At 33.1% G+C, this 25,950-nt stretch overlaps 3 protein-coding genes across 3 annotated transcripts; 2 read left to right on the top strand and 1 right to left on the bottom strand.

Annotated features, from left to right (window-relative positions):
- The first annotated feature begins 458 nt into the window (after positions 1-458).
- LOC132617795 (uncharacterized) lies at positions 459-1,480 on the top strand. Its single transcript, XM_060332874.1, has 2 exons — positions 459-732; positions 977-1,480. Exons 1-2 carry the CDS (start codon positions 675-677, stop codon positions 1,129-1,131), a joined length of 213 nt encoding a protein of 70 aa, XP_060188857.1. The 5' UTR covers positions 459-674; the 3' UTR covers positions 1,132-1,480.
- A 4,800-nt stretch (positions 1,481-6,280) lies between these two features.
- On the bottom strand, positions 6,281-6,725 carry LOC132617616 (uncharacterized). The gene has a single exon (XM_060332663.1). The coding sequence runs from the start codon at positions 6,615-6,617 to the stop codon at positions 6,405-6,407; it is 213 nt and encodes a 70-aa protein (XP_060188646.1). The 5' UTR covers positions 6,618-6,725; the 3' UTR covers positions 6,281-6,404.
- Positions 6,726-11,145: 4,420 nt separating this feature from the next.
- Positions 11,146-17,583, top strand: LOC132620176 (beta-galactosidase 15). Its single transcript, XM_060334869.1, is given in 5 exon segments — positions 11,146-11,244; positions 16,949-17,125; positions 17,211-17,368; positions 17,370-17,419; positions 17,522-17,583. Coding segments are annotated over 5 exon segments (546 nt in total).
- Positions 17,584-25,950: the final 8,367 nt, after the last annotated feature.

Below are 25,950 nucleotides of genomic sequence, written 5' to 3'. Positions count from 1 at the left end.
GTTTTGCACTTCACTTGGCATACAACCTTATGGCTAAAAAATTTCTTAGTAAATTTTGTGAAGTGAAATAGAATTGTAGCTTATGGATGCTTCTACTTGATCCAGAAGTATTCTGTTTAAGTGCTAATTTATCCTCATAAGTGTTGTAGCTAGCCTTTGTTGATAGACGCTAGGCGGAGCCATTATTTAAAGCTTGTGGGTGGTTTGGACCAAAGCTACTGGGTTCGGCCGAACCCACGCTCCAAAGGCTAGCTCCGCACCTTGGCGCCATATTTATATTTTGTTTGCGGATTGTGTGTGTGTGTGTTTGTTTTTTGGTGGGAGGGGGGGGGGGGTGTTGGGGGGTGGCAGGTAGGTGAAGGGAATCAGAAAGTTGATCTCATAAGCAACCAACCTTGAAAGTGCTTGTAACCTTTTTAAAGTTGCCCCTGCGCTAACTCACAAAGTTTGTGATACAAGCAAATCATAAAGTATGAAATAGAATAGCTTCATTTGGCAGCCTTCTGTTTCTTCATAACCATTCCATTCATGATTCAATTGTTGCTGAAATCAATCCTTTATAAATACCATTCTCTACGTACCATTTCTCTTGCCTAGTATAGAAGCAAAGAATTCAAATAGCCAGAATTGAAAAAGGGTGCTGTACAGGTTGATAACAATATTATAGAGGGAAGATGTCGGATTGGGGTCCGGTGTTCGTGGCGGTGGTGCTGTTTGTGCTGTTAACACCAGGTGAATGAAAATATTATATTCATGAACTCAATAAATCTTTGAATGCTCTCTATAATTCTCTACAATATGAAAATAGCTAGCAATATCCCTATTTATAATAGTACGAAATCTACTTTGGCTAAAAATAGGAAAATCTATATTCCTACACAATTCTGACAATAAATCTCATTTAAACATGAATTAAAAACTAAATCCAAACCAATTTTGATTGTCTAACACTTTGAATTATTTTTTTCAAAACCAGGTTTGCTGATTCAAGCACCGGGTCGCAACCGATTTGTTGAATTTGGAACCTTTCAAACGAGTGGGGTGTCCATTCTGGTTCACTCAGTTGTCTACTTCGTCCTTATGTGCATCTTCTTATTAGCCATTGGAGTCCATATGTACATGGGTTCCTAGTAAGCATGCATGGTCGGTAGGGGCAAAGTTACACCATATATATAAGGTTACATTTTATTTTATTTTATTAATATATAGTAGATAATGAATTCTTTGGCTTTTTCACGTGTTTTTTATATTTTTGAACTCTTTAGGGAAATTTCTCGCTCCGCCACTGATGGGCGGTTTACTTGTCTTTTCTTTTCTTGTTGAACTTTTGCTTGTGCTTCTGTAGGAAATTATGATGTGATCTGATGTATCATACATCTTGAGGGGTCTCTTGTTTTTACTAATTGCCTTCTTTTTACTCTTCTGAGATGTATGGCTGATGAAAATTAAGACCAATATATAATAATATTAATTATGTGCTGTTGACTGTGCATGGGCGTAAGAGTGCATTTCCCGCTTTTTTCCTTGTCATAAAAACACTACGAAATGAAATAGCTGCGCACTCAGATCAGCTGTCTATGGTTGTTGTGACTTGTGATGACGGAATTATGATTTTGGATGTGTTTGGTAGTAAGGAAAATGTTTTCTATGGATGATGTTTTCTTAAAATAAGCTATAGATATTTCTATGGCTATAAATTAGGTAAAATGAGAAGTATAAATTAAATTATTATTAAATATAAGAAAATATCATTCTTTTTTAAATGAGCTTAAAAAAAAAAGAGTTTTTTTTTATCTAAATACCTTTTTATCTCGACCAAACTACCAAACTAAGGGGCCCCTCTGCCATAAGCAGGGTACTTATTTCATTATTCGCAAAAAATGTACAATATTCATTTGGCCATCACTAACTTGGATAAGAAGTATACGCAAGCAATGAAAATTTTAATAATTTTGATGGATATTGACGCATCATTCCATGCAGTGACCTCATCATGTCTAATGCCCAAAGACGTCTTATCGTATTAGAATTACAATCAGCCCAACATTAATTTGAAAGAAAAGTACTGTAAAGGAGCTAGTACCAAAGTGCTCCCCTGAGAATTAAAAGTGACTAGTCTCATTTCCATTACCTTACCTTCCTTATTAAGATTAAGCAAGGTAAGGCTTATTCTCCTTACTTAGTACTTTTTCCTTGAGGTTCCTTTTATTTACTAACTAGTAGATTTGCCCCAGTTAACCCTCGAATTTAAACACTAAACTATTTCTACTAACTTAAAAAATAAAAAATTACACTTTTTTTTTTTTGGTTTAAACGTTGTCTCCATTGATCATTGATGGGCAAAAATTACAGATTTGAGTTTGGCATTCCAAACTTTGTACATAATCATTGAGATGAGACTATATAAAAAAATTACACTTGATAAAAAAGAAAACTAAATCAAATAATACAAAAATATGATCAACCAACCTTTTATAAAATTGTGGTGTTGATTAATGTCTATACTTCACTTAAAATAATTCACTTTCGTTTTCCTTAATATGTTCAATACATTTGTCTATGCTTCAAAATCATAAACGATATTACTAAATTCATACTTTGTTACATGCATGTGAATTGCTCATATCATATAAAATTAGAAGTATTAAACCTAAGTAATATCTAGTCGTGTCTCTTAATAAAATCATTTTAGACGCATATATATTTTTATGAACCAATGAAATGAAAATCGCTGTTATTAAAAAAAAAATAGATTTAAAGTATATTCATATACATGAAAAATTTATGAATAACCTTACTCCCCGGAATTATCATATATAAACAATTCGTAGTCAACAATTAAAACTGATGAGAAGAAGATCCAAACGTACGTTAATGGTTGGTATGTATATTCCCATTTGAGCTTTTCGTTCTATATGTCGATGGATACCACTTTTGTGTTTCTTCTCCTTCAATGATTTCCTTGCTATGTTGGGTGCCATAGAAAAGTTATAAAATGACTTTATTTCAGAGACCTTTGAAATAGAACTTCTAACAGCCAAGTTAATGTGGTTTTTTTTTTATTTATTTATTTTATTGAGGGGTACAATGGTTAGTTTAATTAGTGGTGACTTTCAGACTTCCAAATATTAAGTTGCATTGAATGAAAACAGTAGGGAAATATGGCAATTGAGAGATCCAACGATTGTTGATGAGTAGTGGCTTTTAGACCTCTAACAGTTGCTCTTAAATAATAATAATAATAATAATAATAATAATAATAATAATAATAATAATAATAATAATAATAGATGTATCTTTATTCATTAGTAGTTGTAACTGTTCACTTTATTTTTGAAGAAAAAACATAATTATATTTAACTTAAAAATAAGAATGAGAGGGAAAACAAAAAAATAACTTTGTTTCCAAGCCAAAGAAGGGTGCCACCAGTATTGAGATTCCTTGAAAAGAACCTCAAGATTCTACTAGTTGCACTAATTTTTTATGTAAACACAACTTTAATAAAAGACAATACTCAAAATTGTATGAATAGCAAAAATAAAGCACACAATTATATAACCAATGTAAAAAGAATGAAAAAATACTTGTGAGGAAAGATTAAGATTAATACCAATCGCTATTCCAACATTGTATCTAAAGTATTTGCAGAAACAAAAAAAGACAAAAGAACAACAATTCAATTTAGAAAGGAAGTTCTCAGGTTACAAAAATAAAGCGCACAATTTCATAAATATAACCAATGTAAAGAGGATAAAAAGTACTTGTAAGAAAAGATAAATATCAAATTACTTTAAGCTATTCCAACTTCGTATCCAAATTATTAGCAGAAACAAAAAGAGACAAAAGAACAACAATTCAATTTAGATAAGAAGTTCTCAGGTTTAAATCCTAGTGGGAGGAAATAAACATTATGTAATTTTGTTCATCTATTTAAATTTTGATGGATAGAGTTATCTCGTACCTATACTGTCGAGTGATAGCAGGTACCACATAAAATTAGTCCAGGTGACAGCACGCACCTCAAACAAAAGGAAGAAAAAATATACGGATGAAACCCACAGAATAGCCACTGATTTCCAGTAATCAATTACACAACTAAATACTCACAGAAGTAACCTACAAATTACCATTCAAAGAATTGATGTTTAGATGTCGTGGAAGTTGTTGGTGTCTTGGTGATGATTCATTTTACTCTTCCTTCTGAATTCTTGCATTCCACCATTCGCATGTTGTAATTGGTGTCATGTTGTTTCATGCTTTGGCAGGGGAAATTAAAGTCAGCCCTGCACGACCTTTCTTATCACATAGGGGTGATGCGATTTACTGAGGTAAGAAAAAGATAGGTCCAGTTTATAAAACGTGAAACAATGGGGAGTCATAGACTTGAAAAGTCATAACTGCCAATTAATTAGGTGTGATTAAACACATGAAATAGGTTATGAATGTGATTTTTTAGAATAAGATAAATGGGAAAAGTGAAAGGAAAATATCAAAAAAAGGAGAAAAAAGATAAATAGGTTTCTTGGCCATAGAGAGGTGCCACATCACCTTGTCTATACCTAGCTTTATATTATATATAGATATAGATAACAAATTAGTCCTAGAAACCCCGTCTAGTGGATTCGTTTAAATAAAGAAATTCAAGGAAGTTAAGTATTGATATTGAATTAACAAAGTACTCCTTCCATCCCAATTTTGTGTGATATAGTTTGACTGGACACAAAGTTTAAGAAATAAAGGAAGACTTTTGAATTTTGTGAGCTTAAATGAGCCATATATATATATATATGTGTGTGCTTATAGATCATCTCGTTAAACGTAAAAAGTAAAATTTAAAGTTAAATGGTTGTCTAATAAAGAAATGTATCATTCTTTTTTAGATATACTAAAAAAGAAAATGTCTCACATAAATTGAGATGGAGGGAGTAGTAATTAGATAGGAGTACTTCTCATTCATTCTCGCGGCGAGGCAGGACTTTAGAATATTCTTGGACCAAAGACGTTTTATAAGCTCGTGACCATTTTATATTTTGAGTAAGTGATGTTTTTTTCCTAATATTGTTGCAGTTCCAACGAGCTAATAATTGTAGTGCTAATATGAAAAAATTGCCAAACAGAAAAAAATTGGCTTAACACATAGACAATCCCTTGAACTTGCCAGTAACTTCATTTAATAATTCGAATTACGGTTTGTTTCAATCGAGCTTGAACACATAGTAAAGTGTTCCTATTAGATCCTTCGATTTAAATTTTGGAAAAACTTTTGCCTGTGTTCTCAAGTGCATATTACGTAAATAAATTATCCACTTAAAGTATGTTAACTTCTTTGATTATATGCATTAGCTAGCCTGAGTAAGCCATAAAACTTCAGGCTTGTTCTAATTGAGGCTGATGTGGATATAATTAAAGGAGATGACATATTTATTATGGTTAACTTATACCTAATAGACGTTTGACAATAGGCGCAAAAGTTTTTTCAATAATTGAATCAAAAGTGCCTAATAGAAACCCTTTATTATATGTGTTCGAGTGCAACAAACCGTAGTTCAAATGTCCATATAAAACTTATTGACAAGTTTAAGAGGACGAACATGTTTAAGCCAAAAAACATTTGCACTATGAACAAACTTAAATATACACCAATATGAACATGTAAAGGGAACTCAGTCGGATAACTTGTTTCATTTCATTATCATGATTTCGATAACCATTATGTCAAGCACATAATTATCAGATTACTCCAGGAATGAGAAATAGTACAAAAGTATATGAAACACAAGGAGATTCACAGCTCTTTGTAGCAAATTTTTCTGGTCGAGCAGTAATCTTCCTGACTTGTCCCCTCTAGGATATAACAGCCTGACAACGTCGTACAATTTAACAAACTTTGGACAAAATGTTGCGTCCAAAGCTCCACAAAAAATAAAAAATCATCCTTCAATTAAATAAAACTCTCTTTTTTTCTCACTTTTTAAGAACTCTCCAATATTTTTTCACACACCACAAGTTAAGGATGACTTCTATTGATAGGTGAAGAAATTCATCCTTGTAATTAATTGGAAGAAAAGTGGAAGAGCGGGGTAATCGATTGAGAGAATATGCATGGTGGAGTAAATTGAGAGAATATGAGTGAATTAATATGATAATGGTGAAAAGAGTTGCAAGTAAAATTATTGTCACATTCTTCCGCTAACTAAAATGAGTAACGAGATGGTGGTACAAGAATTTCAAAGGGACAAACACAACCACACCTTCGGCTACCAACGTGAAATGGGAAAATGCAGCAAATTGTGGTACTTTAGTATGAGTCACTTTAATACAATACTTAATAATATTAAAATGCTCAAATAGACCAATAGTCACTTTCAACTACGGGATAATATACACATGAAGTAGTAAGGTATCAACCAGATCGTATGTGGACACCAACGGCAACTATCAAGATGGTATATAAACAGAAATATAAGATGGCATGAACCAGGATAGCAATTCCACTAGTGGTCATGTTCCCAAACTCGATGACCCTAATTCTTGCTGGTAGCTGACATAGGAGTCCTGGTGATAATAAGATGAACATCACCACTGCCACCACTACTGGTCCCCAGTCTACTAGCATTTCTATTTAGTTTTCTCTCTTGCTTGGTTTTTAGTATGTATTGATTGGAAACGAGTAGTAGGATATTTAAAGCAAATATAGTGATCTTTCTTAGTGAAGAAGGAGAAGGAGTGTACTTAGAATTAAGGGTGTAAAGCAGGCAGTCAATTTAAAAATGAAGAAAAATATTGTGTGGTATAGTGGAGATTCACTTTGCTTTATGCATGGAAGTCGACAGAAAATACAGACTTTGTTTCCAATAATTGAACATTAATGCAATCCTTCTTTATGCCTTTTCTTTCACATTTTATTTTGTTTTAAAATGTACGACAACAAAAACAACGTACCCAAAATATTCCCATAGGTGTGAATTGGGAGAGTGAGGTGTACGTAGGCCTTATCCTAACATTTGTAGGGTAGAGAGGTTGCTTTCGATAGATTTCCGCTCAAGAAAATTATTTTTCAAAAAATGCTTTGAAAGAAATGCAAGAGTAAAAGCAGGGCTGGCTCAACATCCTCAGTGGCCTAAAGCTAAATCTTGATGAGAGGCCTTAACTTTTCTTTAAATTTTTTTTATATATAAATTTTTATTATGAAATCTATTTTTCTTACCGGTGCAATCAACATTAGTAACAAATATAAAGTTTTCTTCCCTTTTTTTAGTTAAAATTATAAGTACTGCCTTTTTACTTTTAAATATTACTCCCTCTGTCCCAATTTATGTGATACTTTTTGCTTATCGAGAATTAATTTGACTAAATTTTGAAGTAAAACTTCAAGATTAATATTTATATATTTGAAAACTACAATAAAAGTAATACTAAGTTATAACTTTTGTCATATCAATATGATTAAAAAATACATCTTATAATATTGGTCAAAGTTACTACTATCTGAATCTTAAAAAACAAAAAGTATCACATATATTAAGATGAGTAATTTTTTTTAAAAAAAATATTCATAAATTTATTATTAGTGAAAATGGGGCCCCCAAAAATTTTGGGACCTAAAGCCATTGCTTTGGCTACCTTAGCCTGGAGCCGGCACTGAGTAAAAGCTATGATGAAAGTATTGAAGAAAGAAAAATATTGATAGTATAAATTTTGAGGATAACAAAAGGAAAGGAAACAATCTATATTCTATATATATAATAAAGCTAGGCATTATGAGAGTGATGTGGCACTTCTCTATGGCCAAGAATCACATTTATCTTTTTTCTCATTTTTTTTGAATTTTTCCATATTTTTATTTGTTTTTCCTCCTATTTTAAAATTTAAACAATTAAGGTTTAATGACATGAAAATACCGTTTCAAAACTCTCCAGAAGACATACGTTTCAAACTTCAACAGTCACATCTTTTAAGCCTCTTAATTATACCTCTTTTATCTTCCCCTTTTAACTTTGAACCAGTTCTTTCTTCCTCTTTTCTGCAGGTAACTTTATTCTTCTTCTTATCATTTTCCTGTTGGCAAAAAGTATTTATGTAAACAATCACTAGATTTTTGGGTATGAGATTGCAAGAAAGGCTGACATGAGCGAATGTATTTCTTACTAAATTTACAAATACGGTCCATTTCCATGTTAACTCCCCTTTAATGCTTTTGTGTTTGAACGTCACAAAGAATACAAGAATTTTACGGGCAACAAAGTAGTTGCATTAGTCATCAATCATCATTAAGAGTATGATTCTTTTTATAATATTCCCTTATGTTTTTCCTTTCCATTGTTACTTAGTTGAATGCAATTTTCATTCTCTAAATACTTTGTGTTTATGGGGCTGTAACTTTTTGTGATTTCATGCTCTCATAAAAGGCTCACCACTATCATTGATGTATTCATGGATTTTTTTTTTCCTTGATGTTATCCGATGCCTTGTGTATTTAGATATTATGAGAATTTTCAAGTAACTTTGACAGCCTTGAAAAATTCATTGTTTTAGTTTTTAGAATGAGATTCAAAGATGTGTCATATTTTTACCCACGTTTTTTTTTTTTCCTTTTTTCCTCCATATTTCTGCCTTACTGTTATGTGAAACTGCAATTTTTATGCGTATTAGCATGTAATTAATTCTAATTTTATGCATTTATATCATACAAATTTCATTTCGTTGGTACAAAAAAAATTAAACTAAATGTAGCGATTACTGTTTTTACCTTTATTTTATTTAGAGAAAATCGTCAAATGCCCCCTCAACGTTTAGTCGGATTAATTATGACACACTCAACCTTTACCGGTGATCTATTACCCCCTGACTATTTTTTAAACGGAATTATTACCCCCTAAAACGCTACCACCAAATCTGTATTTAAGTGGTGAAATACACGCACCTTACATGTGTATTTTACCAGTTAAATTTTTTTTAATTTTTTTTTCTTCATCTTCTTTTTGTTTCTTTTCCTAGTCTGTCTTCTTCCACCATCCACCACACCAAAAATCACCATTAAAAGACTTGGCCAAAGAAATTAACTTTTCTATTTATCTTGAGCACTAAATAACCTTTGATTTTTTATTTCCCTTTATCTTCACCAATGATCTCTTTCGACTGTTCCAACTTCTTCGATCTTTCAATTTTGCCATGCTCTATAGTCCAAAAAATAAATTCGAAGGGAAAATTGAAAGATCGAATTTGAGAATAGTAAAATTGGGTTTTGAATTATATTGTAGTGGAATGAAAATTGGGTTTCCATTCAGTTTTGAAATTTGCGTTTTCAAAATTGGGTTTTGAAAGATCAAAGATCAAAGTTGATTTTTTAGACTATAGAGCATGGCCATTGTTAAAAAATTACCTCTTCTTTTAGTTTTTCTTGATTTGAGTTTTGAATTAGTTTGTAATGGAATGAAATTACTAATTGGGTCTCTTGATATTTCATTTTCTCATCTTGTTTTTTCTAAAAAATGATTTGTGATTACTGAAAATTAGTTTGGAAGTTGTGAAACTCGAAGGGGAACAAAAGACCAAAAATAAAAAAAATCGCCGGAAATTGCATACTTCCAGTGAGGGGAAGTGTGTGTAACAAAGAAGAAGAAAGGGATAAAAGATAAAGAAAAAAGGAAAATAATAAGAAATATTTTTATTTGCTTCTCACTCTCTGTGCCACCTCACCATCTAGGGTGAAATTAATTCACTTTAAAATTGTCCCGAGGGGGGGGGGGGGGGGGGGGGGGGGGAATAGGTCGCCCATAAAGGTTGGGTGTGTCATAATTAAACCGGCCAAACATTGAGGGGGCATTTGACAATTTTCTCTTTTATTTACGGAAAAGGGTCAAAATGCACTTAAACTATGAGAAATTGGGCAAAAATGTACTCTGTCAATAGTTTGATCCAAAAAAGGCCCCCGCCATTAATAGATTGGTCCAAAAATGCCCATATTGTTACTTTATTGAGTCAAAATGCCCTTTCCCCCACAATTCTTAATGTTAGGTTTGAGAAAGTTTTTCTGTGACAAGGAAAATCTGAAGCAAGGGCTATCGCCACCCAAAGAAGATACAAAGCTCGTAGATTTATTTTAGAAGTCTGAATTTGCGCGATTTTACAAACAAGAAAAGACAATGCATCCATGAATCCATAAAGATGGCAAAATGAAAAAAAAAAAAGATTAGTCTGCTAGGAGAATTTAGAACAAAGTTTCCCTCATTTGTGGAATTACTTACTCGAGTGGGCTTGCAATAATGTATTATGTATCATGTAATATATCATGTATTGTGTATCGTCACTGATACATAACCTGAGATTTAATTCATTGGCATCCCTTTCAAATTATAATCCTTTACTCTTTTGCTTGAAACAATTTTTTTATTCTGTGGCAATTAAAAAAAAAGGTTGTGGGATTATAAATCAAGTCAAATTCTTAGCACTAAGATCAAAGGCATAATAAATTTCAATGTTTCAACTGAGACATATTCAAATTTCTAACCACACATATGGCATTTTCATGTTGAGAATATGACATTTTATTTTTAATAATATCTGAGACAAGCATTTATTGCGCTTCTTGGTCGTGCGTCTTGATAAATTGTATTAGATTATTGATATATAAGTATGTTTTGTGATTATTACAAATGAATCATTTTAGGGTTTTCGATATACCTTAGAGGCTGAAATATGGTTTAAGGGGTGCGGTAATAATGTTTTTACTTTTTTTTTCTCAATTTCTTTATGACATGTTAATTTAGGAGAAAGTTATAGAAGAACAAATTTTCGACGTTTAATGAAACAAAATCAAATATGTACCTATTTTAAAATATAATATTTACCTATGGAGTTCGAAAAATTATGTAAAAAATTGAAATCAAAGGAATGCATTTTAAATTTTATCAAAACATATAGTTGTGAAAAGTGAGGGCAATTTTTTACGTGCGTACAACCTATTTTTTAAATTATAATTTTAAATACTCAAATATTAAAAAAATGGTTCACTTCATGAATTTAATAAGATTTTTTTCAACTGCGCGAAGCACGGTCAAATTCACTAGTATTGTACAAACTTATACAAGAGGTGTTTATACACACTTTTACATTGTATAAAATTGTATAGTAATGAAGATCTAATGGTACAAGGAGAGGATGAAGGAGACGACCTCTTCGTGGAGATCCAATGGTACAAGGGAGAGGACGAAGGAGATAACCTCTTTGGTGGAGATTCGATGGTACATCAGAGAGGATGAAGATCCGGTGGTACAACAGAGAAGATGAAGATTCGGTGGTACAGCGAAGAGGATCAAGGAGACGACCTCTCCGGCAGCTACAACAGGTAAAAAAATATATTGGCTAAATGGGGTAATTATTTAACCCTAATTAGAGTGTAAAAATCCCTTCATTTAATTAACTTTTTCAAATCTAATTTTTATCATAAAAATATAAAAAGTTAATTTTATCTCTGTAACTTATTCGGTGTCCCAATTCCATTATGGTGTTGAGTTAGATACCAGTCCTTGAATTCTAAGAACACTTGAATTTTGTTTTTTATTTCCACTGTTTTTTAATTGATCGTTGGGGTTGAATCTTTTCTTTTTGTTGTGCAGACGTAAAAATGATGGTTTAAATTGAATTAATGAACTTGTGAATAATGGAGAAGGAGAAGTCAACAATATTACTTGTGTATTTTCCTATTACCCTTATACGTAATGGAGAAAATGAATCTTTTAAAAGTTTTGCAATGAACTAAGGAGATTAGGATGCAAATCATTAAAAGAAATAGGATAGGGTATAAATCACACCAAAGTGCATACGTTATAGGTGCAAATTGCAACTTGCTTAAAAAAAGAGATAAAAGAAGAGGAAAACGTAAAATTAGATTGAAAGGGAAGCTAATTGTTTAATGAGAAATTTTCAAAGATATATACCCTAACACAACATTGTATTCACCTAGCCATATTTCTAGTTTACACTCGCATAGCCAATATTTTCTTGCAATAAACAATAATGTTTATACAATTATATATATATATATATATATATATAAAATTAGACTGAAAGGGAAGCTAATTGTTTAATGAGAACTTTTCAAAGATATGTACCCTAACACAGCATTGTATTCACCTAGCCATATTTCTAGTTTACACTCGCATAGCCAATATTTTCTTGGAATAAACAATAATGATTATTCAATATTTATATATCTATATAAGCAATGTATTTATCTTAGTAAAAATACATAATAGTGAATAAAAATGTATTAATTTTGTATAAAGCATATAATGATGTATAAACGTTGTAGCTACCGTTACAAATTTCTTTTGCGATTTTAAGTAGCAATTTTTGTTTAAAACCAGTTCAAATCTCCACCAAATAACTTCAAATTTTGTAGACAATCTTATTAGACTATTGTCAACGAGTCTAAATGACATCCACTTCAAATTTCTCACAAAATATCAAATTCTAAATTTAAATCCAGTTCGTCAAGCTTGTTCAACAATGTTTGTCTTTTTAATATGTTCACCACCCAAATCTTACAACATCGGTACTTTAATCACGATTTGAGCTCCAAACACAACAACAAATCAGTTTGTCAATTCACAATCAATAGCACTAACAATTTTCAGATTCAACTTTGAAGATATGAACTCAAAAATTTCAACATAATGGCAATTCCAAGATTTCTCTTCCTATCCAAACCATGCGCAAAAAAAAAAAAAAAAAAAAAAAAATACAAACAAAAAGAAGAAGATGAATTTTCTACTTGTCAATTGAAGAGTAATGACAGACGAACGGAAACAACTATGAAATGAAGCAAAAGGAAGAGGAGTAACAACTGTATGTTCCTTAACACTTTGTTGATGGGTGAAAACGTATCTCAAATTATATACAAAACGAGCTAAATCAGATAAAATTTAAAAATATAAACTCATTTTAGTTAAAACCAAGCAACCTAGCGCACGCACCTTCGGGTGTGGCTGAGTGGGTTTGAGGGGAGACTTTCCTAAGGGAGGTCGCGGGTTCGAACCCCCCCTAATGCCTTCTCAGTCGAGCCTATCGCACAGGGCTTGTCTAGTGCGGTTTACATCCCCTGTGGGGTTTGCAGGCTATTCCACAGTGGGAGGTTTATCCAGTGCGCACCCAACGGGTAGAGGCTGTGAGTTTTCCTGGAGTTTCCAAAAAAAAAAAAAAAAAGCAACCTAGCGCACAACCTACTTCCCTTGCCCCTTGACTTTCTCTCTCTTTTCTTTTTTCGTTTTCTATACTTTTTTCCCCCCATTTCTTTAAAAAGAAAATTAATAATATATTTTGTTTGCTTACTTCGATTCAAGGGGTCTTCTGCATTTAGGCCAATAACGTCATTGCCTTGGCCCCATAATTTTCGGGACCCACTTTTTCTTTGTATATATTTTCAATATTGAATATTTCATTAAAAAAAAATATTACTTTTTGAGCCTACTTTTTACTATATTTTCAAGAGTTTGTTGGCATAAAAAAAGATATGCAACTTTCATTAATGATTTTTTGATAGAGATTTTTTTAATGAAAGGCAATCAATACTAATTATTATATAAAAATATTATTCTAATCGTTTGTGCAATTTAGCCTTACTTTCTCCTTATTCTTAGATTCTCACAGATCAAATCAAAAGTTCATCTTTAAATCTATTAATCAAGTTTTTAGCGTTACAACAATGATATTGAATTTTGATAGCACGTTATTGACCTTCTCTATCAAGTTCTATTGTTCTATCCTTTTTATCATTTTTCATGTAAAATTTGTGATTTTTAATATTGTTGTTTCACATATATAGTGACTTTTTAATTATGTATTATAATAAAATTATGTCAACTAGAAGATATGAATCCGGGTTTTCAAAGCTAAAGAAAAAGAGAAAAGTAGAAACTTTAATACAATCCCAAAAAAGAGCTCTTGATAAATTTTTAGTGAATAATAAAAATGTTACTATGAAAATAGGGAAAAAATTTCTTTAGATGAACACGTTTGTAGTTTAGTTGTGTTATAATAAGAACAATAACAACAACAACAACAACAACAATTATAATAATAAATTAGTGAAAAATCAGATATAGATCCTCAAGAAAATCAATAGGTTTTAAATGAATTAAATAATTCAATTCTTATATATATATATATATATATATATATATATATATATAGATAGATAGATAGATAGATAGATAACACACACCTAGTCAATGGACTAGCATATATACAATGTTGAGAGATCTATTAGTAGAAAATGAATCAATTAGAATTACTGATATAAAATTTCCAAATGATGCATTTTCTAGACATTTTTCTAATACACTTTATATTAAAAAATAAGCAAATGGGAAAAGCATGATAGAAGATGGCTAATATACTTAATAGATTGTCTTAGCGTGAACAAATTTTTCAAACTTAAAATTTATAAATATTTACTTAAGATCAACAATGTTGCAAGAATCATCTGTCATCAATTTAACTTATATACACTGACAGTGTAATTTATTTATTTGAAACTTCTTTATGCGGGTATACTTAAGATTAGAAATGTCTCAAGATAGATTAAGCAGATTAGCGATACTATCAATTAAAAAAATATTTTTACAAGATAGTGATTATTAAAAAGAATTATTAATAACTTTGCATCTCAAAAGCTAGAAAAATATTAGATTTTAAATGATATATATAAAAGTAACTGAATTATTGACTCCCTTTAAAATCAACCAAAAAATGATGAAGGTTATCAATGCTGATGGTTAGAGACTATGAAGTTTTAGAGACCGGCGCCTAAAGAGCATGTTTTTTAAGCCAAAATTTCAAAAGGGGTTGTGGACTACACATTAAACCCCTTTTTATCATGTCCTTGTCCACGATTGTAGCTTGTCTCCTCTACCGTCTGTATGTGAGTCCCCAATTTTTTAAAACAAAATTTATTTTGCTTGCAAATCGTGTATTCCTACACAATTTGCGAAGTATTTTTAAAACAAAAAAAAAAAAACTAATAGCAAATTGTGTACCCCTACACATGGCTTATCCTTTTTTTTTTTTTTTCAATAAACACATAATGAAAGAGAAAATATGATAGTTAGTCCTTTTATTTGCAAACCATAATAAAAAGGATTTTGTTATCAAAATTGAATATGGGTTAGATTTTTAGTTGAATCATTAAAATTGAAGTTCTCAAATTGTTTGCTCAAACTGTTTAAACAAGATTATAATAATTTGGAGAAAAAGCTTAGACATTTTGAATTTGTTAGATGACTTCATCTTGGGTAATAATAAATAAGAAAATTTCCTAGATTACATGTGATGTGGTAAGTAATTAACCGTAAGTGGTAAATTTTATATTTAATCTGATATCTGATTAAGTATATTTAATCCTTAATTAATTATAATATGCATTTTTTGATACTTTTGTTTGTCATATTCACAATTTTACCATAATTATTGTTGTTTTATTACTTAATTACCCGTATGTTATGGTATACTTGTAAGGTTACTTCATATTTGACGGTAATATCATTATAAAAATAGTCCATATAGATATATATATACATCCTAAATAAAAGACTAATTAAATCACAGATTTCAAATGTATTAAATATGATAGTTATTTATTAGAGGGACAAAATTCCTTTTTATTATGGTTTGCAAATAAAAGGACTAACTATCATATTTTTCTCTTTTATTAGTATGTGTTTATTGAAACCAAAAAAGAAAGAAAAAAACATAATTTGCTATTAGTGTTTTTTTTTTTTTGTAATGCTTTGCAAATCGTGTAGGGGTACACAATTTGCAAGCAAAATATTGTTTTTTTTTCAAAAAAATTGGGGACTGACAGACGGACAATAGAGGAGGCCGTTAAAGGAGGCCACAAATCGTGAACTAGCACACGATAAACCCCTTTTAGTTTATCGTGTAGTCCACAACCCCTTTTGGAGTTTTGACTCAAAAAACGTGCCCTTTAGGCTCTGGACTTTGAAGTTTTATGTTGAAAAAATAGTGTCACGTTAAGAAAAAATGAAAGCCGGAACGATATATGGAATATACATATCCATTAATACAGAGTTTAATCTAAAAAGTGATCTTCAAACAAGAGGATTTGTAAATACATTTGGATAAACTATATACCCTACATTTATTTCTTGATTAAGTGTTAGAATTGAAGTAATAATTAATTGTTTTAGCTAGAAGTTTAAAAATAGAAATCATATTAGAAATTAGGTGCTTGCCGGACAAGTGGAAGGTGACCTTGGGTGGTTAAATATTTGATCAATGTGAAATATATGCAGGTAATTGATTCATCACGTTCTCAGATAATTTTATAAGCTATTTAGTATATATGACATGAGATAAACATAAGGAGGTAGATAAGTACCATGAGGAATCGTAGAATCCTAATAGGAGAAAGTAAATGGTTTTTATAGAATATCATTTAAAACGTTACCGTATATTGCGTTATTTTGGTTATTTTTAATTCGTGTATTAGTTTTTTTTATTTGTTTTATATTATATTATTTAGGTTAAAAATTCTACTATTTACTTATGAGTCAGTAGAGAGTTACTCGTTTGAACGTGATATAGGATAACCTTTAATTTCCCTCTTGTCAGTATATATGGTAACGTAATTAGATTTCTCGTATGATAGTATATCTTATCCAAAATTAGTTCCTGCCATGATAGGTAACTTAATTAAAAGCCTGGTATAATATTGTTTCTGTAGGATTATCCGGATAGACGCGTATACTTGTAGGATAAAGATAAAAACTATATTAGAATCATGTTTTTTCCTAATATACTTGTTTTTATTATTATAAAAAATCACATTCCTAACCGGTTATAAACTGTTTGAATTAAATCTGAGTTCGACTAAAATTACAACTTGTTTAATCTTATAAATATACGCTCTAAGGTTTTTTATTCCAGTTAATTTCACGCCCATTGCCATCATGGCTTCTCTCAAGAGCTGCTTTTCTTTTGTTTTTTTGCTATTCATTATTAGTTGCATATCAAGTTTCTCATGATGGAAGAGCTATTACCATCAATGGAGAACGGAGAATTCTTCTATCTGGTTCCATTCATTACCCAAGGAGCACTGCCGAGGTAAATACATGTATATTTTTGCTTTATTATTTTCTTTTAAAAAAAATTGTGTAAACTTTGTATTGTGTTTATTTGGTTTTGTTAGATGTGGCCAGATTTGATAAAGAAAGCAAAAGAAGGTGGATTGGATGCAATTGAAACCTATGTGTTTTGGAATGCACACGAGCCATCTCGTCGCGAATATGACTTTTCTGGGAATTTGGATCTCATAAGGTTCTTGAAAACAATTCAAGATGAAGGACTTTATGTTGTTCTTCGTATTGGACCTTATGTTTGTGCTGAATGAAACTACGGGTACGTGATAAAAGCCTCTTAAATCAACGATATGACTTTCTTTTTGTTTATTTTTCTTTCTTAAAATACTAAGTTGTACAAATTTCTTCAGAGGATTTCCAGTATGGTTACACAATATGCCTGGAATTGAGCTTCGCACGGCTAACCAAGTTTATATGGTATAAATTGAGTATCATGAGATTAAATTACTACAATTTTGGTTATGCCCTGGATATATCTAATGTAAACTAAATAATGTTGTGGTTTTATGATAGAACGAAAAAAATTACCCAATTAAGGGTGTGCTCGGTATGGAGGAAAATGTTTTCCAAGGAAAATGTTTTCTTAGAAAATAAGTGAATTTCCACTTATTTTCTCATATTCGTTTGGGTAGTGGAAAATAAGTGAATTTCTTACTTATTTTTTCATGTTCCTTTGATTGATAGAAAACGTTTTCCGGAAAATACTCATTCAAGTCTCACCAACTCCAACCCAACACCATTCTCCCAACCCCAACCCCAACCCCACCCACACCCCACTCCCCCCACCCCCACCCCCCCCCCCCCCCAAAAAAAATTTCTTTTGATTTTTTTTTTTGTTTTTTTTTGTTTTTTGCACCCCAACCCCAACCCTCACCAACTCCAACCCAACCCACACCCCACTCCCACCCCCCCCCCCCCCAACTCCCCCAACCCCCCTCCAAAAAAAATTTTCTTTTGATTTTTTTTTTTGTTTTTTTTTTGTTTTTTGCACCCCCACCCCAACCCTCACCAACTCCAACCCAACCCCACCCACACCCCGCTCCCACTCACCCACCCCTACGCCCGCACCCCCCCCCCTTCCATTTTTTTATTTTTTTTATTTTTTGCACCCCCTCCCCCGCACCCACCCACCCCCTCCCACGACATTTTTTTTTGAAGTTTTTAATTTTTTTCTAAATTTTCTACACAACCACATCCCGCATCACCCCCTCCCCCCTTGCGTGGAAACCATACCATACCAACACCCCCCCCCCCCCAACCCCAACCCCAACTTTCTTTTTGGAAGTTTTTATTGTCTTTTGCGGGTTTCTACACCCCAGAACACCAAAACAAAACAAATGTCAAAACTTTTTCTTTTTTTTTAAATATTTTTTGTGGTGGGGGTGGGTAGGGTGCGGGGTGGGGTGGGGGTGCAAAAAACCAAAAACAATGTCAAAACTTTTTTTTCAAAAATATTAATTTTTTTTTGCGGGGGGGGGGGGGGGGGGGGGGAGGGTGACGGGGGTAGGGGTGCGGGCGTGGGGAAGGGGTAGGGTGCGGGTTGGGGTGGGGGTGGATTTTTTTTTTTTTTTTTTTCAAAAAAAATATTTTTTTGCTGGGGGGTAGGGGTGTGGGAGTGGGTGAGGAGGTGCGGGGTGGGGTGCAAAAAAAAGTAATTTTTTTGCGGGGGGGGCTTCTCTTGTTTCACCATGTCCACTATTAGGGTGTGTTCGGTACGGAGGAAAACATTTTCTGGAAAATGTTTTTCAATTTTCTCATGTTTGTTTGGTCAAAATTTTTGGAAAACATTTTCCTCAAAATTGGGAAAAATGACTTCCCTAATAAAAGTAGGGAAAACAAGTTCACAAGTTCAATCCACCAACCACCCTATCACCACCCAACTCAATCCCAAAGTGGCGGAGCCACACATGAGCTCCCATTGATGCACCAACCTCTAGAATAAAAAACCAAAAATAATGTCAAAACATTTTTTTCAAAAAAAAAATATTTTTGGCCGCGAGGGGGGGGGGGTGGTGCGTGGGGGTGGCGTGGGTGGGGGTTGGGAGTGGTTGGGGTTTGGTGGTTGGGATTGAGTTGGGTGGTGATAGGGTGGTTGGTGGAATGAACTTGTGAACTTGTTTTCTCTACTTTTATTAGGGAAGTCATTTTCCCCAATTTTGAGGAAAATGTTTTCCAAAATTTTTGACCAAACAAACATGAGAAAATTGAAAACATTTTCCGGAAAATGTTTTCCTCCGTACCGAACACACCCTAATAGTGGACATGGTGAAACAAGAGAAGCTATTTGCATCTCAAGGAGGTCCAATTATTCTAGCACAGATTGAGAATGAATATGGAAACGCACAATCAGCTTATGGTGATGCTGGCAAAGCTTATGTTGAATGGTGTTCTAACATGGCTCAATCACTTGATGTTGGTGTCCCATGGATCATGTGCCAACAGCCTGATGCTCCCCAACCCATGGCAATTTTAATTTCCTAGCTGATATATATAGATTATAGATTAATGATATGTGATTATATACATATTTTACATGAATTATACATATATTATACATTCGCCGGCTATTTTTAGTTTAAGTCTGGACGAATTCATTGTTTACTTTCTTAGCAGCGATATACATAAATTCGCTACTAAAAATTATACACGATTATATATACGCATATACCGTAGTCGAGGCCTTTTCTTGTTCTCGTTTTCTTTTAGTGTATTGATGTAATAAAATCATACTTTGTTTCCAGATAAACACCTGCAATGGTTATTACTGCGATCGGTTTACCCCCAACAATCCAAATAGCCCAAAGATGTGGACTGAAAATTGGACTGGATGTTAAGTTTTTTAATGGATTATGTAGATCTGATATGATGTTCAGTTGTTCAATCAGTATGTTATTTTTATTGTACTAGAATTAATATTGACAATTGACTATATGTTACTTTTATTTAAATTATAATGGTTCAAGAATTGGGGTGGCAAAGATCCTTTAAGAACAGCCGAGGACCTTGCTTATTCTGTTGCACGATTTTTCCAAACTGGTGGAACATTCCAAAACTATTATACGGTCAGCTTCTATTTCATTATAATTTTTGGTTTATGCTATGTTTTGCATTAATTGATTAATTTGTTAGAATAGCAAAAGTAACAAATTTGCAATACTATTTCTGATGTAATTAGTATTGAATTGAAGAAAATAAAGGAATTAAAGTAAGAACATGAGAAAACTAATTGGTATTTCTTGATTGATAACCTGCTCAATGAACATGTGAGCTACATATATTCCCCATCCAGATGGAACTAGGGACTGACTTTGCAAATAAGAAATAAAGGACTAAAGTGTAAGCATAATAACTTGCTAACTAACTAAACCACTTGAGCATGTACAACCACTCAAGCAAACGTACAACCCTCTAAAGCAGCAAAATAGAACAGGTCATATCAGTACTTCCCTCTCAAAATATTCCTTGACCTCAAGGAATAAATGTAGGAAACCTCACTTTGAGAGCATTGGCATCTTCCCAAGTAGCATGAGCTTCACTCAGTTGATCCCAGTGCACAAGGCAGATAGGATTATGTTTTAGAGACCTTTCTTTTTTTTTGAAACCACTAAGAAACACCTAGAGGGATATTTATTAATACTCCCTCTGTCCCAATTTATGTAATGAACTTTTCTTTTTAATATGTCTCAAAAAGAATGATACATTTATATATTTAGAAATAATTTAACTTAAAACTTCTCCGTTTACCTTTAATGAAATAATTTACAGTCACACAAATATCTATGGCTTGTTTTAGACCACAAATTTTCAAAAATCTTTCATTCTTTTTTAAACTCTGTGTCAAATCAAATTATATCACATAAATTAGAACGGAAGGAGGAGAAATAAATAAAGTCATAAAAAAAAAATAGTAAAGTGTTATAAAACTATATATAATTGCAAATAAATAAGAGAAGCTAATCAATAACTTTGTAGAGAAGAGGGAGAGATTGTATTATCATCTTTTCTTGATATTACAAATGAGAAGGCATAGCTCCTTATTTATAGAAGAAGTTTGATCCTCAACCTACAATATACAACTTGGTACAACTAAGATATACAACTAATATACAACTTTCTACAACTTGTATTTATCACTTAATGTGTAGGTGGTATAATTTACATTTAATAATACATTCAAATATCAACTTGTAAAATAGTTCATAACACTCCCCCTTGGATGTTTTATTAATAGATAATGTGCCTCGTTAAAACCTTACTAGGAAAAACCCAGTGGAAAAAAATCCTAGTGAAGGAAAAAGAGTACACGTATCTAGTAATATGCATTGCTAGTTGCCTCATTAAAAACCTTATCAGGAAAACTCAAATGAGACAAAATCTTGATTAAGGGAAAAAGAGTACAACGCGTATTTGCTCCCCCTGATTAAAGCATCGCATAATTCTTGAAGATGATGTACTCCGATCTTGTATACCAACTTATCATGTCTTGAGGTTGACAGAGCATTTGTGATCACATCTGTCAAATGATCATTTGACTAACTGCTTGATGATCTGCATCTTCATTCCTTAGATAGAGTTACATCATCGCCATATAATATTTGTTGCAGTCACGCCAAGTACATTCTTGACTTGCTTTATAAACTACAGTTATCTTCCTGTGATTTGACTGTCGATAAATAACATGGTATGACAGTAATCCTTCATGGATATAGATAACATATCTGTATCGAACTCGTATGTAGATCATATGAATGTCCTGTATATCCAAAACACTTGACAATATTTGTTAGGATAAACACATTCATGTCTGGGCTTTCATCTGCAATATGCAATTGATCTATTTCAATATCTCCATTTAGAAGTAAAACTATATCATGCTCGTAGTTATAGCAAGATATATAAATGTATCAATTGCACAAATATATGGTACTTCAGGACCAATTCAATTTTCTCATTTCAACCTCTTTTAGCAAATAATCTACTACTTTGGAAAACTCTTCAAGAGCTTCAATAATATTCAAGTCATCAACTTGCACAGTAATATGAAATGTTCTGATTATGATAAAGAGACAAGGGTAAACAGGGTCTTTGTACCTGTTACACCTCGTAGTCGCGTATGTGGGATCTATTGGGCGTTAGTTGGTTAAGTCTAGACGTGGCGCATTCATCTCATGGTTACGCGGGTTTGAGTTCATATAATAATCTACGGAAGACTCGGGGACCAAGAAAATCAAGGAAATTAAGTGTGTCGAAAAATTTGAAACAGGGTTTTGAGTCAACTTTGGAGGGGTATATCTCCATGAATATTAGGAGTTTTAAGGTGCTTCAAAATTCTAAGATGAAGTTCATCGAGTCTAGTTTCTAATGCAACAAACCACTCGTTGATAGGACATCGGAGTAGAGAATTATAGACGTTACAAACTGAGCCAACAAGCAGAAACAACACTGCTACAGTACTGTAGCTACAGTGCTGCGGCCCAGCCCCTATAAAAAGGATCAAACCCTCATTTTTTTTTCATCCAAAAACTCTCTAAATTGTTCCAGAAAGTTCAGCTCCAAAAAGTCTCTTAAATATTACATAGAAGTGAGGATCTTGAGAAAAATTCAAGCTCCGGAGTACTAATCGAAGACCGGACAACTTGTAGTCACGAGTATCATATCGTTTTGTGTTGAAGCTAGATTGGAAACAAGTGGGTATTGAAGATCTTGCCACTTTAGGGAAAAATAAGGTATGAATCATTTAATCTTTTTCTTATTTACTTTGATTAAGGAATAGTTACAAGAATAAGAGTTGTAGTTTGTTGTATTGATGTTGTTGGCTTATGGATTGAGGTTTGAAGAAGATTTTGAGTGAAAATACATATATTTGTCTTGTAGAATGTTAAGAATGTTGTTGTTGATGTTGTTGGTATTGTTTGGGAGTTGTTTTGGGTATTTGGAAGAAGTCGACGATATAGGGGAAATGCTGCCCAAATTTTTGTAACCCAAATTGGACTTCCATAAATTGGTGCTCATGAGTTGATGGAAATATGCAAAATTAGTCTTCCACAATTAATACTTATAAGTTGATGGATTTATGATGAAGGTGTGATTAATGATATCGTTCTCGATATATAGGCTCGGGTGAAGGGCAAGCGTCGATATAAGGAATTCTTAAGTGGTGGCTCGACGGATAAGGTATGTAAGGTGTTCGTTCCCCCTTTCTTTGGCACGAATACAATTAGTACATAAACACGAGCGTTCCATAACAAATGCCGCTTCATTCCATGCTTGTATTTTCAATCTTAAGGTCTTGTTGTTTGATTGGTTTTAAGACATTATTTCACTCGTCGTCATCGATTATTCCTTGGACTCGAGATGAATTCCATAAACTATTCGGGGGTTAACGACCTTATGTCACCCCCGAAAGGACAAGAATCAGATCCTAGTTTTTCTCATTCAAAACCAGCCTCAGAACAGTGCTACGGAAGGAAAACAGAGTTCTGTGCAGAAAGCTCTAGGGAATTGCGCTTTCCTTCCGCATCGCGGAAGAAAAGCGGAAGCCCTCAGAACTCTGTACTTTCCTTCCGCATCGCGGAAGGAAAGCGGAACTCTGCGCAGTTCTTTTTTTTCAGTCCAGTCCAATAATGGTATATACGTATATATACATGTATTGCACTATTTTACTACACCGTGCCGCGCTATAGTCGGTCGGGCATGGCGCGTAGATGCGCACACCACTGCAGTGGGCATGTTTTGATATTTCTCCGGACGCGGGAGGCCTGGACGCAGGCTAATGATGATAACACCGAGCCTTAATGGCCGGGCATGATTTTACATATATGACACCGAGCCTTACGGCCGGGCATGGATACTATTTATTATATATACATATGAGCATATAAATGATTTTATCATGCATTGCATTTGGTGCTACTTCCAGATGTTGGATTTTTCTTTGCCTATACTAATGTCCCATTTTATCTTAATTGTGTTGTTGCCCTCCTGCCTTACATACTCAGTACATTTATCCGTACTGACGTCCCTTTGCACGGGACGCTGCATTTCGTGCTGCAGGTCCTGACAGATTTGTTGAAGAGCAACCACAGTAGGACTTCCCAGCTCCAGCGGTGCTAGCAAGTACCTTTACTCCGGGCTTGCTATCTTTTGGTATTTTTCTTTTGGTGTAATATATGTTCATAGGTATACTCCTAGAGGCTCATGGACATTGTGGGATATGTAAATGTTATGTATGGCCTTGTCGGCCTTGTTTTGGCTTCTTGATATGTTTTGATCGCCTTGTCGGCTTTGAGATATACTTGATGTTGTAGCGACCTTGTCGGTCCGCATGTGTATATATGTGCTGCTTTATCGAATACATTTATGTTGGCTCCTTTTCCGAGAGCAGACGTTCTTGAGTTATGGTATGTGATGTCCAAGTAACAGATAAGTCATGTGACTTCGACTTACGGGTCGGAGCCTGTCATACTCCTCGTCGGGGTGTGACAATACCATTCGTCAATAAATATTCACTAAGATGATGAAAATACATTCACCTTACGTGATTTAATCCATATAAGGATTATGAACAAGTTTTCCAAAAACTTGTATATGCTTCAGGCATTTTGAATTATTCATTTTTTTTAATCTTATCAAGTAAAACATATAGACTGTGACAACATCCATTTAGTAGTTAAATAATGTGACATCTTCTGGTGTCTGGACTGCAGGTCCAATAAGCTTTATGCTTACCAAGATGTATCATATCACTTGGTAATTATTTCTACGTTGGCATGCTTTAAGAGACGTAGAACTCGGATCCTTACAATGTTATATAATATTGAGAGCCATATTGTACCAAAAATACCGTCGACGAGATATAGTTTTGTATTGGTTCGCAATTCGACATAACTTACTAAGATCTCATCACTTTATTATTTTCAGGTACCTGAACCTCTCATAAGGTTTCATGAAGTGTTATGTCGTAGGCTCTTCAAGAGCACATTGCCTCTTTATTATGATCATTTTGATCATTTGCTCATCTCCCTTTTCACTGATTATTACATTCGGAACCAATTGGTCTACCATGCTTCATGCATGCTGTAGACTCTGTCCTTCAAGGACATTATGAGCATTTTGCAGATGAAATATGAAATAGTTGGGTCAGCGAATGCCTCCAGCATTTGACTTGAATTATCTGAGGATCATACTGATGATAATTCACAACATATTTCTTAGCTGCATATTCTCTCCCCCTTATGTTAGAAAAAACTAACACATATCCCCATTTTCTTTGGGAATCCATTTGTGTGCATCATGGTATATCAATTAATCATCTACCGCACATCAAAAGCTATAAGATGGAAACATCTAGTTCCTGACCCTGAACCAATTATGAGGGGAGAATTTATCATAATTTATTGGTCTGAAGCTTACAAGTGTCGTTGTATGCAATATATCATATCTCTAACCAGGTCTGAAACTCTGTTCTCATAAGAAATGGTTTAGCTATATTATGGAGGCATCCAGTGCCAAACCAGTTTACATATAAACTAGCATTATCAAGATGAATTGTCTTGATTATATAATCTGAAAATTGTGCTTCCAACTCAATTATTTTGAGCAAGCAACTTCGTAAATGTCAAACTGCCAGTTGACAATAAACGTGCATGTGACCGTCTTATAGATGCATCTATTAATTAAGACACCACATTGAAGGTGAAGGGGCCCATATTCACCTTTTATATTTTCCAGAATTTTACAAGATTCAGTCCCAACATTAGCTCGTGTAATCAACTTATCATGAGAACAAGC

The sequence above is a fragment of the Lycium barbarum genome, chromosome 11, assembly GCF_019175385.1.
Source record: "Lycium barbarum isolate Lr01 chromosome 11, ASM1917538v2, whole genome shotgun sequence".
Classification (NCBI taxonomy): domain Eukaryota; kingdom Viridiplantae; phylum Streptophyta; class Magnoliopsida; order Solanales; family Solanaceae; genus Lycium; species Lycium barbarum.
Note: the sequence above shows the minus strand (reverse complement) of the source record. Positions and strands in the feature narration are given on the sequence as shown.